At 39.9% G+C, this 15,351-nt stretch overlaps 1 protein-coding gene across 1 annotated transcript in view; it reads left to right on the top strand.

Moving 5' to 3' along the window:
• Nucleotides 1–707: 707 nt before the first annotated feature.
• The window catches only part of LOC109040941 (transcriptional regulator ATRX homolog), a 35,125-nt gene continuing 20,481 nt past the window's right edge, over nucleotides 708–15,351 (top strand). The window contains exon 1 of the mRNA XM_019057081.2: nucleotides 708–1,043. Within this exon, the coding sequence (XP_018912626.2) occupies nucleotides 1,020–1,043 (24 nt within the window). The 5' untranslated portion in view covers nucleotides 708–1,019. The remainder of the gene's footprint in view (nucleotides 1,044–15,351) is intronic.

The following is a 15,351-nucleotide window of genomic DNA, read 5'->3' as shown; positions in this document are numbered from 1 at the left end:
TGTGCCATCGGGCGCGGGAGAAGTAGATGAAGAACAGAACAGCATAAATAATCAGGGATGGATTTACCTTTTTAGTGCTTCTAGGCAAATCTTATAGTCGCGCCCCTCACAGAACAGACGACTGTGAGGGGAGTCTGGGGGGTTCGGGGGTCCTCCCCCGGAAATTTTTTAAAATCGGGCATTTGATTAACGCAATTTAAGCTACTTTTAGGTTCTTTAACAGAAAAATTTGGTGGCTGAGAGATGACTCTTGTGCTACCATAATTTTCAAAAGGCATAGGGAATTAAAACAAAGCAAAACTAAACAAATGCGAGAAAAGGTTGGAAAATGTAAAAAGAAAATTTTACTCATTAATGCAGAGGGGGCGCGGGTTTTACGAACCTTATTAGTAGACAAGGACAGATTCACAGATATTCTTCTTTTCGCACGCCTCTTTTTTCGTCCTTAATTTTTTTTTACTGATTTCAATTCTACAACCCTTAAAAAAGTATGCATGTGTCTCAAAATTTTGCGCCCCTCAAAACTTTGCGCCCCTAGGCAGCTGCCTAGGTCTGCCTTGTGGGAAATCCGTCCCTGTAAATAATACGAATTAAGGAGACTACGAGGCATTGACCATGGACGCTCACAACTTCGACTTGATTTATTTAATCACGCTTGCGTATCCTTAACATTACAGCCACCTGTGGGTGATGCGTGATTCGTAGAGAGGAGGAAGGGTAGGAGGCGGAGCTAAGGAAGATGATGTAATTTCGGAGTTATCACGCTGCGTAGAAAAGTATCGTTTTCAGATGCCAGAGAATGTCCAAAAACGCGTTTTTTAAAACCGCGCAATGTGGCAAACTGGTGTGCAGAGTGCGCGAGTGTCGCTTGATGCCTTATCGCGCCGCGTTCGGTAGGCGCGGGGTAGCGTCAGTGTTCAGTGTTCAGTGATATCCCTTGTGAGCCACTAGTGCGTCTCTACGCCGCAATTCATTGTCAGCACATTCAAGCTGATCTATTTCTTAATTCAAGTGATAAAATGAGTAAATTTTCTCAAAACCAGGTTAGAATTTTTCTGTTTATTCATATTCTCTCGTTCACTTGCCGCCAATCGGATTGCATTTTGCGAAAAGGAACCAAGAGCATTCCGACGATGTTGCTAAAACAGTGCAACTTTTTTTACCATGCAAATATAAATTGCTCATGTAAACAAGTTTTATCTTCATTCCCGATACACTATAAATTCAAGACGAAAATTACCTTTGTAAATTTAATTGTTCATACGATTTCAGTAACTAATTGCGAATAATGTACGTTCCACAATTCCATCAGCAACGTTGGAATGGTACTGATTCCTTTTTGCAATGTGCAATCCAATTTATCATAATCAGGGGGGCTTGGACCGGGAGCATCGGCCCATCAGTGCTAGAATTGGTCCATTTTATTTATTAATGTATTTTTTCATTAAATATGGGATAATTATTTTGTGTCGGAAGGAGGAGATGGATCGTTCCAAAATTTCTTCGAATACCGACCGACACACCAGGATTTTTCCTGCCCGTTTCCCCCTCATCATGATACAAAAGTACTCTAGTTTTTGGTAAGCGTAAAATTTTCTAAGACGTAGGTTCCGCGAGTTCTATTTTCCGTCCTATTTCTGATCAGCATCACGCTAGAAGTCACTTCAGTCCATTGCGCGCTTTATTACATTCCTAGGAGGCTACGGGCTACGACCCCTGGCCGCTGCGCGGCTCAACCCCCAGAGGGCGCTTTGCGCTCCCGTAGGCTCGCTTCGACAAAAGAACAACCAAAAAATACTGAAACGAAACGGAACAAACGGCACAGAACGTTTCGTCGCTCTTGGATACAGTCTGTATCCAATGGAGCATACCTTTCAATTTGCTTACCTTACCCTACTAAAATCAGACCAAGATTCAGCATTTCCCGCTAACTTTGAAATTCCCGCCATTTTTCATTGGTGGAAATTTCAAATTTTGCCCCCTTTCCAAGCTTTCTGGTATCCTCTAATATTAAAAAACCTGGGTCCTATTTTCAAATTCTGATTGAAGCGGGCTATCTACAAATCAGCTGTCGATAACCGCAAGAATCATTAAATTGCAATCGGCTCAGGAGAACGCTCAAACGAACTATGACAAAAAATGCAAATTTACATTGTTAAAATGGGAGAATTCGCAACTTTACCACGTAATGTAAAAAAAACCTGGGTCATATTTTCAAAATCTAAATAAAACGGGTTCATCTAGAGACAATTGCCTGTCGATAGCCGCAAAAATCATGAACATCGGCCCGCGGTAGAACGCTGGAACTAAGCGTCACCAGATACGCAAATTTAGGAGGTCTTGGAGCTTACAGTATAGTCTATCCGAAAAATAATTGACTTTTTTTCTCCTCTTAAGAAGTCGTCATCTACTTTTTCATTTTTTCAAGCTCATGCCTCTTCATCTCCTTTCCTCACCATCTTGTTTTCCCTCGTCTTCTTTCTGATCCTCATTCCTCACCATTATCATATTTCCCCCTTCTAGTTCTACCCCGTCTCTTTTTCTCACAAATTTTTAATTCAGTAGACTCCTTCTCCACCCTGAAACGCATGCCTAAGTCAGCTTAAGCGTCTTCATCTAATTTAGTAAACCGCGACTTTCTAGCACCATCGATTCAATCAAAGCCCGTGAAAAACGATCGATCTGAAAAACGCCTTCAAAACAGTGGGTAGGCCACAAACATAGCGCTACGCGCATACTGTCATCTTCTCGCCGATGCTCCATAGTTGGTTGGTATGTACTTACATACATACGATCAACCTATATGCTCGTTGATCAGTGTGTCGACGATTCTTGGCGAGGCACCTGCATTACTGAATCGATATTTTTTAAGGATTTCAATGCAGGAAACAGTGTTGCCAAAATGCAGAAACGCAATGTTTGCATTGCACCGGGTTGTTGTATTTTCATGCTACAAAGACTGTCACGGTAATGTTTAGGGTGCGATTTATTTCAAGCACATACTTTTTTTTCTACGAGCGGAAAGTTAGAATTTAACCGTAGAAAAGCGTCGATATCTTTGCCAGGAGTTTCTTTCCACGATTATCGTAGAACAAATTTTATTACGCGTGAAGGAAACAATCAGTATGGTTTAATTTGCAACTTGTTATTGTATCCAGTGTTATTCGTGTGAAAAATTAAAATTAAGCAATCACACTAGCGCAGTACCAACAGCCCGATCACACAGTCTGACAAAGTGGGCATGCTCCCGTTTGTGCACAGTCAGACTGCGCGTGTGACACAGTGGCGTGGCGTGATTTGCGATATATCGATTGATCTACCATTTAAACCAATGGAAAAGGATCGATAAACAGGGTGTCCGCAGCGAACACCTTAATGATCGATTCTTTACCATAGCTTCAAATGGGGAAGTATCGATATATCGCAAAGCACGCCACGCCACTGGTGTGACAACAGCTTAGATAGGGTAGTAAAAATGATTACGAGTGTGACTCATCCCGGTTTAGCCATTACTTTGAGGGTGGGAAGTTATGCTCCCGAGCCCCTGGGCCAATTTAATCTGACTCCTGAGGCGTATCCGCGACTGTTCGGCGCCAGGAACGAGGGTTGATTACGGAAACTCTCTGGCCACGAATAATGCTCATACTATCCCGCCTTGCTAGAACGCCGTATGAGCCTTCAGACGTTGCCAAATTTCTTCTGCTAAAATTCGAATTTTCAGGAAAATCTGAGAATATTTTTCTGGAATTTCGAATTTCTGAATCTAAATTATCTGAAAATTGCAAGATAAAATACTGTACGACCCCGGTATCCGCGAGGGTTACGTTCCGCGAAAACCCCGCGGATACCGAATTCGCGGATACGGGGGCATTGGTCTCATGGAAAATGAAGGGTTAGGGGACATGTCAAATGAAAAATGCTTACATTCACCTATGGTTTGCGGAAGAAAGTCACTAGAGTTGACTGCTTCATTTCACGCCGAAGTATTCATTAGTTTCCTTGAAAATAAACGTTTTGTTGGAGGAAATTTGAAAACTCTCGAATGTTCGCACGGAGTTTTTCCTTAGCACGGCGGTATAACTCTTGTTAATTTGTCATCTTTATTTTCATTCAACAGTCATTTTTTGAGGGTGGATGAAGAAACTCTTGAATCTTATAAAAGGCTAAAGAATGATTGCATTAAAGAAATAGTCCTACATATAGTTCTATTTTAATTAAAATTAAATTAAATATAAAACTCCATGCATTTTTCGCCGGCATAAAATAAAATCAGGAATTTTGTCTACCTACCCTATTCCTAACCTAACCTAACCAAGGCAACATTTTTTACGAGAACACATAGTTTTCGTCTCTACCTCCCCAACATTTTTTGGATAAAATGTTGGACTCTATGCTCGTCTAATGTCAGACAATATCGGATTTTGGACGCTATGCTCACTAAGTTTCTTCAAAAAAAAAAAAAAAAAAAAAAAAAAAAAATCAGTCTTCGTTCAATTGAGTATGGATTTCAAAGGTCTCAGACGCGATGAGGGACCGAGCATTTTAAGGAAAAGCATGGATTCCAATATTATGGACGCAATGCTGCATTTCCAACTCGGTCATCTGACACGATCGAACCTCCAAGAAGTCGATTGCGAAAAGCGCTGAAGTAGTATATTCATGAGCGAGGTAACCGAGTTTAGTTGAATTGCATTTTGCGGAAAGGAAATAAGAGCATTCCAATGCTGCTAGGATTGTGCAACTTTCATTCTTTGCGGTAAAATTACTGAAATCATGCACAAAATTAAATTCACCAAGGTAATTCTCGTCCATTGGCGGATCCAGCAAATTGGCAACATTGTCTTTTCTCCATCTAAACCGATGGAAATGTATCGATTCTTGGAGGGGCTAGGTGCTCCGACAAGAATCGATTACTTAGCATAGGTTTAAATGGAGGAAATCCGGCGTTGCCAAATTGTTGGATCCACCTCTGTTCTAGTCCTGAATTTATAGTTGGATTGCATTTTGCAAAAGAGAACCAAGAGCATTCCAATGTTGCTAGGATTGAATAACTTGAATGCTTTGCAAAAAATTACAGAAATCATGCAAAAAATTAAATTTACAAAGGTGATTTTCGTCTTGAATTCATAATTTATTGGAAGTGAAGACAAAACTTTTTTAGATGATCAGTTTCTATTTGCAAAGTGAAAAAAGGTTGCACAATCTTAGCAACATTGGCATACTTGTGGTTCCTTTTCGCAAAATGCAATCCAGTTTATTGGGAGTAAAGATAAAACTTGTTTAGATGACCAGTTTAAACTTGCAATGTAAAAAACGTTGCACGATCTGAGCTCTTAGTAATTTTTTGCAAAATGCAATCCGGTCTATAATCGAGGTTGTTTTTCCATCGCAGTATCGAGGTCATCACGATTTTTCCTCTTGTCCTCCAGGTTCAGTGTTCGCGGTTTCGTGTTTTTCCAATTCGAATTCATTTGAGGTAGTAATTTAAAAGTTCCATTGTCCACTCGATCTCTGCAGCTGCCTCACACATTGCTTTGTGGATCGCATTTAGCAAAAAAGACCCAGCACGATAACAGTGTTGTAAAAATGGTGTTCCCTCAAAATGGAGATGTTGCATGTGTGAGGGATTTGCGGTTTGACCATTGATTCTTATGTAAAAGTTCGCGGAAAACACGATGGGGCCACTGGTTTTCTCTCAAATCATCTCCCAAGCTCAAAAAAAGCTCTCAAAGTGAGGCCAAAATGGACGGGATATCCCACCCTATCCTGAGAGTGCACCTCTACATCAAAACAAACTCTCCAAGCAAAGATATAGGGAGCAAATACATTAGCAGGGTTGCCGTGTTTACAGTTTTGGAGTCCTCAAATAAAGTGGCAACCCTGCTAATGTATTTGCTCCCTATCTTTGCTTGGAGAGTTTGTTTTGATGTAGAGGTGCACTCTCAGGGTAGGGTGGGATATCCCCTCCATTTTGGCCTCACTTTGAGAGCTTTTTTCGAGCTTGGGAGATGATTTGAGAGAAAACCAGTGGCACCATCGTGTTACTTTTACATAAGAATCAATGATCAAATCGCAAATCCCTCACACATGCAACATCTCCATTATCTAAAAAAACCTCTTAGAATAGCGCACATAGTTTTTGCTTCCCACCAAAAAAGTATTAACTGTAAAGGATATTTATCTGATTTATTCTTGATGTGCTAGATAGGTATTTCAATCATGTCCATCAAATGTAATGCTCTGGAGATGGGATGAGTTCCAAAATGCATTAGCTATTATATAAAAATCAAAAATAAAATATGCATATTTGGCCAACCATTTCTGCATTCTTAATCATGATAATAGATGCAATATGCGAATAAGTATAATTTTCCACCTAGAGGAAAATAACTGTGCACATTTTGATACTGTGTATATATTGAGTATTTTTATAAGAAAAAAAGAAGTTGCACGATTTTGAGAACACTGTATGCGCTGGTTCTTTTTTGCTAAATGCGGACCATGCACTCAACGTGAGTGGTTAATGATTCTCCACATTTCAGTTCTCTAATTCGTTAAATAATGGCTCCTCGAGCTAAAGTAAAAACGATTCCTGAAATAGAATTGACGTGTGATTTATCATTAGCTCAATCAGAGACCGCGTAAATTTCTGTAGCTTCTCCGTTTTTTCAAACTTGAGCGAGAACTCCTCTGTTTGTTTCAAGTAATGAAACACATGCTTTAAATTATTCCAGTCAACTTTGACGGAGTTTTGACAGAATTGACTTACCCAGCAAGTTGGATTGCTTTTTTCCGGCCAGGCTATACTTACACTACTATTCTGCCGTGCTAAGAAAAAACGCCGTATGAACATCCGCCAGTTGCCAGATAGCCTTCGATCAAATACGAATTTTGAGGATAACTCCTGAATATTTTCCGTTTTTCCAGATAATTTTCTTTGTAATTAGATCTAAATTATCTGAAAATTGGACGATAAAATATTCATAACTCTCCTCAAAAATAACCATTTCGTCGGATAACGATACTTACAAAATTTATTTCCTGGGTATTTTACAATACTCATTGCACCACCGATTTCTAGACGGGCGGAAGACGACTATCTTGTCCTCCTCTTGGGGTTATAAATAATGAAAAAATAAGGAAATAAAATAAAATATGGGCTTTTAATTCACTATGCTGTGGGGGAAGTGTATTCAAAGTGACTTATCTGTATGAGCATACTTACCTCCAGATGATAGAGAACCCATGCTGCCTCTGTTGTTTGCTTTTTTGAGATAGATCCTTCACGGTTCGCGTATGAGAATACCTCGGTCTAAATGTTTGCAAATTTCATAGTCCAATTGTATGTTGACATTAAGTTCAGACAGGAAGTGTCAGTTTGCAATTGATTGTTGTCTGCCTTACGTCAATGACGATTTACGTAGTAGGAATACGGGGATTTAAGAACAGATGTTGTAAAATCGTGCAGAATTATCTTATGCGTTGGGCAGGTGGTATTTTTAGTGAATTTCTCAGTAGGCCTGGTAACAATATTATGTTACCATGTACTAATTTCAGTGAAAATTTACACTACTAACACCATACATAAAACAAAGATACAGGTGCACACTACACAGGCAGCCAAAAACGGAACTAGTAGACGCAAAACAAGGAAACAGTGGAAACACGGCTAAAAAAAGCCTTGTTTCCAGGCCATGTGGTCCTTTTAGCCTTGTTTCCACTGTTTTCTTGTTTTGCTTCCACTATTGAATATACCGGTACATCCATACATACTACATCTCGGCAGGGTCGGACTGGCTCGCATCTGAGGGCGTAGACCCTTGGCTGGTTAAAGGGGCGTAATGTGATATTTCCTGATGGGGCATCCCCTTCGTGGAGAGGGGTTCAGAAAATTTTGGCAAAGCAGCACAAATTTACACTATTTTCAGGTTCAAAGTTTATTATGTAATCGCAAGGAGTAAAACTTGCAAAATTGAACGTATTGAAGTAACCGACAGATTTCTGAAATTAAAGAAAACATAACAAATTAAAGCCACTAGGACGTATCCAAGCACCATTATTCCCAAAAGAACCGAGCCAGTGCTGCGGTTTATACGAGCCTTAGAGGTGGGTCTGCAAATCCATCCTAAAAAAGAATCAGACAAGACACAGAAATAGAAGAAAGAACGAGTATCAACACAGCTGAAGACAGGGAAGACGTATTCGGGCCTCTTTTTTAACTTTTCTCCCAAATCTGAGTAACACCTCATTGACACTATATAGCAGGGCATTGAGAGCTCACGTTTCGCGTCATCGCGCCTTCAATTTTTCAGATGCAGCACGGACGTTCATCGAGTACGAATAGTTGTATCTCTGCGCCGTCGTAAACGCGCATATCCTTTCCCTCCCTCTATTTCCATATTGTGTTTGTTTGCGTTTGTCTTATTCGTAATTGTACTTCAAGCTTTACGTGAGTAACACAGACGAAGGTAGGAGAGATGTGTTCGGGTCTCTTCTTTAACTTTTCTTCCGAATCTGAGCGACACCTCATTGACAGCATATAGCAGAGCATTGAGAGATCACGCTTCGCGTTATCGCGCCTTCAATTTTTTAGATGCAGCACGGACGTCCATCAAGTACGAATAGTTGTATCTCTGCGCCGTCGTTAACGCTCATCCTGTCCCTAGCTTTCTTTCCATATTGTGTTTGTTTCCGTTTGTCTCATTCGTAATGGTGCTTTAAACTAGTAGCATAGAGCAGAGCTATGCGAGCTTACAACTCACGCCATCGCGTCTTACATTTTTCATATGCAATGTGGACATCCATCTTGCGCGAATAGTTGTATCGCGTTTACACTTCATATGCCTCTTAATTTTGAATTTCGAGATAAATTAAGGTTAAGTTTGCCCGAGATATGCTATGGTATGTCAAAATCAATAGTCATTTTGGAAAGGAAGAACTATGTTTAAAGGTCTCTCAAGAGGTCTATGAAGGGTGCGTGTGTCTAAAAATTGAACCGACCATCGCTTCCAAGGGAGTTACACATAGCAAATGAAGGAGGTGGATGATAAAGCGCCTGTATGTCAACAGAAAGGTGAACATTTCACAGAAAAGTGTTTACGCTTGAAAAAGTAGTTCTTGGGCCTCTGTTCACCACTGTCATGCGTAAAAGCACCTTCTTTTACCCCTAACTCTCTCTTCTTCGGTTCATTTAAGCAATTTTTCGCATACATGCTTGGTCGTAATTTTTTTTCTCTTCTTATTTTGCGATCTGTTAGAGGGGCGCGTTTGCGGCGCGCTTTAGGGGGCGTATCTGTCAATGGCAGATTGGTCTCATGGCCAGTCCGAGCCTGCATCTCGGTACTAATTTCCTTTTTTTAAGAGATTAAGCAACAATGCGATGCATTGGTTTTCTGTGCAGCTAGATGCACGGCTTGTACTTTTACAAACTCTCTTTTTGCGACTTACTTCACAGTCAGTTGGATAATCGTCTCTTCTCTGAGGTTAGCGCGTATCTCAATTTTAATATGAGCCCCAAAAAGCATGTGTTTACATGTAGAAAAAGGCCCTTGTGGAAATTGAGGTACGTTTTTACGTCAGAGGACGGCGATATGTGACGTCTCGTATTACTACCTACGCGTTACGAATAGCATTTTCCCTTGCAAAATACGAACTCTTTCCTACTTTTGGTCGTGATTATGTGTACATTCTTATTAACTTTGCTATGAAAATTCCAACATATGCTACTCCAAATGGAGAATTTTCATGCAAATTGTTTAACACTTCATCTGAAAGTGCTTAAAGAGCTGATTTCAGAGTATTTTTTATAATTTTTTTCTGATGTGGGAAAAAGTATATAGGCATATTTGAAAGTGAGAAAATGCACCGTCTAGTGACGTCATCTGACGGCATTTCGCATTTAAACACACGTATTTTAGCAGATTAGATCATTTTGTCATATTTTCTCCAATAATTGTTCAATTCGTGAACCAAGGGTATCCTCGTGTTCTGTTCACTCAGTAGTTTCCACATAAACACGAAATTCATCAAATTTCAAACGCACCTGCGAATGGAGATGTTGCATGCGTGAGGAATTTGCGATTTGACTATTGAATCTCACGAAAGAGTTCGCGAGAAATACGATAGTAGCACTGATTTTTCCTAAAATCAACTTCCAAGCTCAAAAAAAGCTCTCAAAGTTGAGGCAGAATGGAGGGGATATCCCACGACATTCTGAGAGTCCACCTCCATATCAAGACAAACTCTCCATGCAAAGATAGGGAGCAAATACATTAGCAGGGTTGCCGTGTTTTCAGTTTTAGATTCCCCAAATCAAGTGGCAGCCCTGTCAATGTATTTGCTCCCTATCTTTGCACGGAGAGTTTGTCTTGATGTAGAGGTGGACTCTCAAGATAGCGTGGGATATCGCCTCCATTTTGCCTCAACTTTGAGAGCTTTTTTTGAGCTTGGGAGTTGATTTCAGGGAAAACCAGTGGCACCATCGTGTTTCTCGCGAACTTGTACATGAAAATCCATAGTCAAATCGCAAATTCCTCACACATGCAACATCTCCATTCTGTATTGTGCAGAAATGTGTGCCTCTGCTCTTGTTACTTTGTTGCAATGTTGTCTACCCATTCAGGGGACCACGTGTCCTCACTACGGTTGACCAATGACGTTGCTCGTTTCATGAGACGAGTTATGACATCACATTACACTTTAGAATAATAATCATTGAAGATCTACTTGTACACGTTACAATCCACTACATTACATGTCATTAAGTTACAATGTACGAGATTACAAAATTGGATTGCATTACAAATGAAGGGCTTCGAGGACAGGGTGCATAAGTGCAGTTTTTGAAAAAATTGTTATGCTAATGATTTCATGTAAGACTAGTCTTAGTGCATATTCTGTGAAAAACTCGCTCCCAAATTCCAATTGTCAAGCATCAATAAGTCAGTTCGAACTTTCTTTCCGCCATGAGGTCCATGTAATATCCAAACTTCAAACACGTATTTCTCGGAATAGCAAAAACTGTACTGCCGTGTTAAGGAAAAACGCCGTATGAACATTCGAGAGATGCCAAATTTTCTTCGATAAATTGTTCAGGTTTGAGGATCGATATGAACATTTTTCATTTAAATTTTCAGGGACTTTATAGGTTAAATTGCGAACAAAATTATCTGAAAAACTGGGGGGGGGGGGAATATTTATAAGTTCACTAGGAAATTCGTGTTTTATCAAAGGAAATTTGGCAACGTCTGCAGGTTCATACGGCGTTTTTCCTTAGCACGGCAGTGCACGTATGCGCCTTGTCCTCCAAGCCCCTCAAATGATTTCAATTGACACTGAAGTTTTTGATTAAACTTTTCATTGATTAACACGATGGCAAATTTAAGTTCAATTCGTGAAAAAAAATCAGAGGTGCGAATTACATAAATTCGCAAAAAAAACGGAAAACCTTGTCATCCGGAAGACCCCTGACGGACCCCAAATAGTGCTCCGCGCCTGTTACAAAAAACACTTCTTCTCCCAGAACGTAATGTAGGAAAGTTTTGACGGACATGACCATACTATTTAATGGTAACTGTATTCGACTTTGTTGTACTGAGGACCCGCTTCAATTGAATCTGCATTGATTCTGGTCGGGAGACCCAGGTTTAACGAGCTAAGCTTCTCCAGAAATTTACGATTATAGTATTCAATGGCACAGAACTCCGATAGGATTTACTCGCACATGATGTGATGCTCCGCAACATGCGAGCTGTAGGTAACATATTGATGGTTAAACTACTCAGTGGTGTCATTCCCCCCCTAGGTACTCGATGAGCTCCCTCCCCCCCCCCATTTCATTACTTTGCATCCCTCCCGCTCAAAACAGCCGCGGATTTTTAGGGGGTGTGCGCGGACTCGTTCCAGGGGGTGCGGGGGGGGGGGTTTGAGGGGCTTTCCCGGTAATTTGAGGCTCAAATCAGATGTTTTGTCTCCATTTCCACCGAAGAAATTTTCTCATGAAAATATACCATTGCTTTTTTTAAAAACATTAAACGAAACTTCCTTTACAGAAAAATGGGGGGGGGGGGGCAGAAAAAGGGGGGTGGAGGAGAATATTACCGAGGAAAAACAGGAAACACTTCGGCGGATGTACGCTGACTGCCCATCAAAAACAAAAACATAGTCACTTTCTCTCAATCTCAAACTGGAAGAGTCACTCGTCTGCAAACATGGCTACTGACACCACTGATACTAGACCACGTATCTCGTTTGCGGTGTTTCAAAATTTCCGCAAAATTTTCAATTTTATTTTTTTGAAGGAGAACAACTCAATATCATTTCTTGAAATTTTCACAGTACTCTTCGCACAGAGAGAAGAGAACGCGGAAGTTTTCAAGAATTGACGTTGATTATAGTTTTCCATTTATTAAATGGAGTATGGCAGGAAGTCTAATGTCACAAACCGAGATATGTAGTCTGGTACTTTCACCGTCTATATCTAATATTTATCAAAGGATAGATAAGCACGTTTCCTTTCACAATTAATTTCTATTCTGCCATGCTGATGAAAAACGCCGTAGGAACCTTCACGCGTTGCCAAATTTCCTTTGATAAAACTCGAATTTCATGGTAAACTTTTGGATGTTTTTCTTCTAATTTTTCATCATTTTGTTCGCACTTTCACTTAAAGTTCCTGAAAATGTCAAAGAAAAATATGAATTAATTTCCTTAACAATGAACGCTTCATCGAAAGAAATTTGGCAACTCTCGAATGTTCATACGGCGTTCTTCCTTGGCACGACAGTATTAATGTTGCTGTTTAGTCTTAGATTAAGACTGTTTTTGCATCGATTCTGTTTCAGTGCGTTGAGAAACTAGCTCGTCAAATGGAGGTCAAAATTAAGACCTTCAAGATTCTAGCTCAGGCCATTTTCTACAAAATCCCGCACTTTAAGTGCGTAAAGGAAACTGCCAAAAGCGGTCGCAGTCTTATGCAAGTCTATCGATTGGCAACGATTTTCGATGATCCGCAGCACCTCTGCATCGCTCGATGCCGGGCCATGCTCCAAGAACATCTGATCATGATCCACGAAGTCCTGTCCGACATCGAGGACTACGCAATGTTCCTGGTCGTATTCGACAAGTTTTTCCAAGATAGTTTGCAGGTTCGAGAAGACCACATAATGCGCGAGCAAATCCTCCAGGAGTTTTATTCGGTTGAATACTTCAACCGTCAATACCTGAAGAATCCAAAATGGTTTAACCTGGGTCTCCCGATCAGACTCGATGCGGACTCAGTCAAAGCAGGACCTTGGTACAAGAAAGTCGAATGCATTTACCTTGAAAAAGTAGGGTCATTTACGTCGAAACTTCCCTGCGTTACGTTCGGGGAGAAGAAGTGTTTTTTGCAGGAGGCGCGGGATGCTATTTGTGAATTTGCTAAGGGTCTTCCGGATGACAAGGTTTTCCGTTTCCTTTGCGAATTCATGTAATGCTCTAAAAGGTGCACTGAGTGAATAAACAAAAAGACAGTACTTTAGAGATACAATGAAATGTAAATGAAAAAAATGAAGTTATGTAGACATGTACCCAGTTTCGCGGTTGTAAGTATACTTGAGTCTGAATTGAATGTGATTTAGGCATGGTTGCATTGTATTTTGCGAAAAGGAACCTCAAGCGTTCCGATGTCGCTAAGACTGTGCAATTGTTTTTACCTTGCAAATATAAACTGATCATCTGTACAAGTTTTATCTCTACTCCCAATAAACTATAAATTCGATTCGAAAATTATCCTTGTGAATTTAATTTTTTGCAAGGTTCAATAATTTTATTGCAAGGAATGTAAGTTGCACAAGCTTAGCAACACTGGAATGCTCTTGGTGCCTTTTTGGAAAATGCAATCCAGTTTGTCCCTCGTCCATTCAAAGTAAGCGTTTATAATATTTTTATTGGTTATCACTGGTCTTGGACAAAAATTGCTCCAACCCTGGTTCTTGACAGTAATCTTTTGAATGTTTTGAGAATGGACAGGGTTCTTTGCAATGTAATCACCAACTTATCAGAACTGCTTGTTATGGAAAAATAATTGGATAGCATTTTGCAAGAAGGAACCAATAGCATTCCAGTGTTGCTAGGATTGTGCAACTTACATTTTTTGCTATATCATCACTGAAATCATGCAAAAAAGTAAATTTACAAAATTAAGTTTTGGCCTGAATTTACAGTTTATTGGAAGTAAAAATGAAAGTTATTTAAGGGAACAGTTTAGATTTTCAGGGTGAAAAAAGTTGCACAATCTTAGCGACATTGGAATGCTCGTGATTCCTTTTCGCAGAATTGCAGAATGCAATCTAATTAGCTTCTAGCTGCATACCGACTTGATATCGAATAATATTTTGGCTCATTCTGCTGTGCCCTGCAGCTGTTATAAATATTTTTATGCCTCAGATCATGGCCTTAAATGAGAGTGACCAATTTGTGTCAGGAAGATTGTCAGGAGCAGCTGGCTGATCAACATCATTGGTCGTTGTTTCTTGATCAGTTTGGACTACATTTTTCAGTTCGGAACCACAATTTTTTTCTCAGCTTAGAAACAATGTAAGTTCTATTAGTTTCCCTCTGCACATAAGTGTTTTCACCGATGAGCCAGAAATTGTAGTTTCGAATTGAATAATGTAATCCAATTGATCATCTACCTCTGATTCTGATGAATCACTGGCCCAATAATCAGAGTCATCGTCATCAAAACTTGTGATATGACCCTCAGGTTCTGAGGTCTCAAGCAACATTTGAAAGTCACTCTCATTTGAGGCCATGATCCGAGGCAAAAAAATATTTTTAGGGTACAGCAGAGTGAGCCAAAATATTATTCGATATCAAGTTCGTATGCAGCCAGGAGCTAATCATTTTTTCATAATGAGCAGTTCTAATAAGTTTGTGATTAACTCTGTCCATTCTCAACACATTCAATAGATTACTGTCTAGAACCAGGGTTGGAACAGTTTCTATCCGAGACCAATGAAAACCAGGAAAATATTATAAACGCGTACTTTGAATTGATGAGGGACGAACTGTACCTAAATCACATTCGATACAGACTCAAGTACATACTACCACGAAACTGGGTATATGTTTACATAACTTCACTTTTCACATGTATATTTCATTTTTACCTCTAAAACACGGGTTTTTTTTATTCACTCAGTGCATCTTTTAGAGCAGCTATTAGACAAATTTGCAATGAACGTAAGCCTTCCAAACGCAGGTTATGCAGCCCGCAATGATCAACGAATTTTGTAATCTGATGCAATGTAACTGAATGTAATGTAATGTAATGAATTATAACATGCGAATGTAACTCTTTAACGATTT

This window comes from Bemisia tabaci, chromosome 8 (genome assembly GCF_918797505.1).
Source record: "Bemisia tabaci chromosome 8, PGI_BMITA_v3".
NCBI lineage: Eukaryota > Metazoa > Arthropoda > Insecta > Hemiptera > Aleyrodidae > Bemisia > Bemisia tabaci.
Note: the sequence above shows the minus strand (reverse complement) of the source record. Positions and strands in the feature narration are given on the sequence as shown.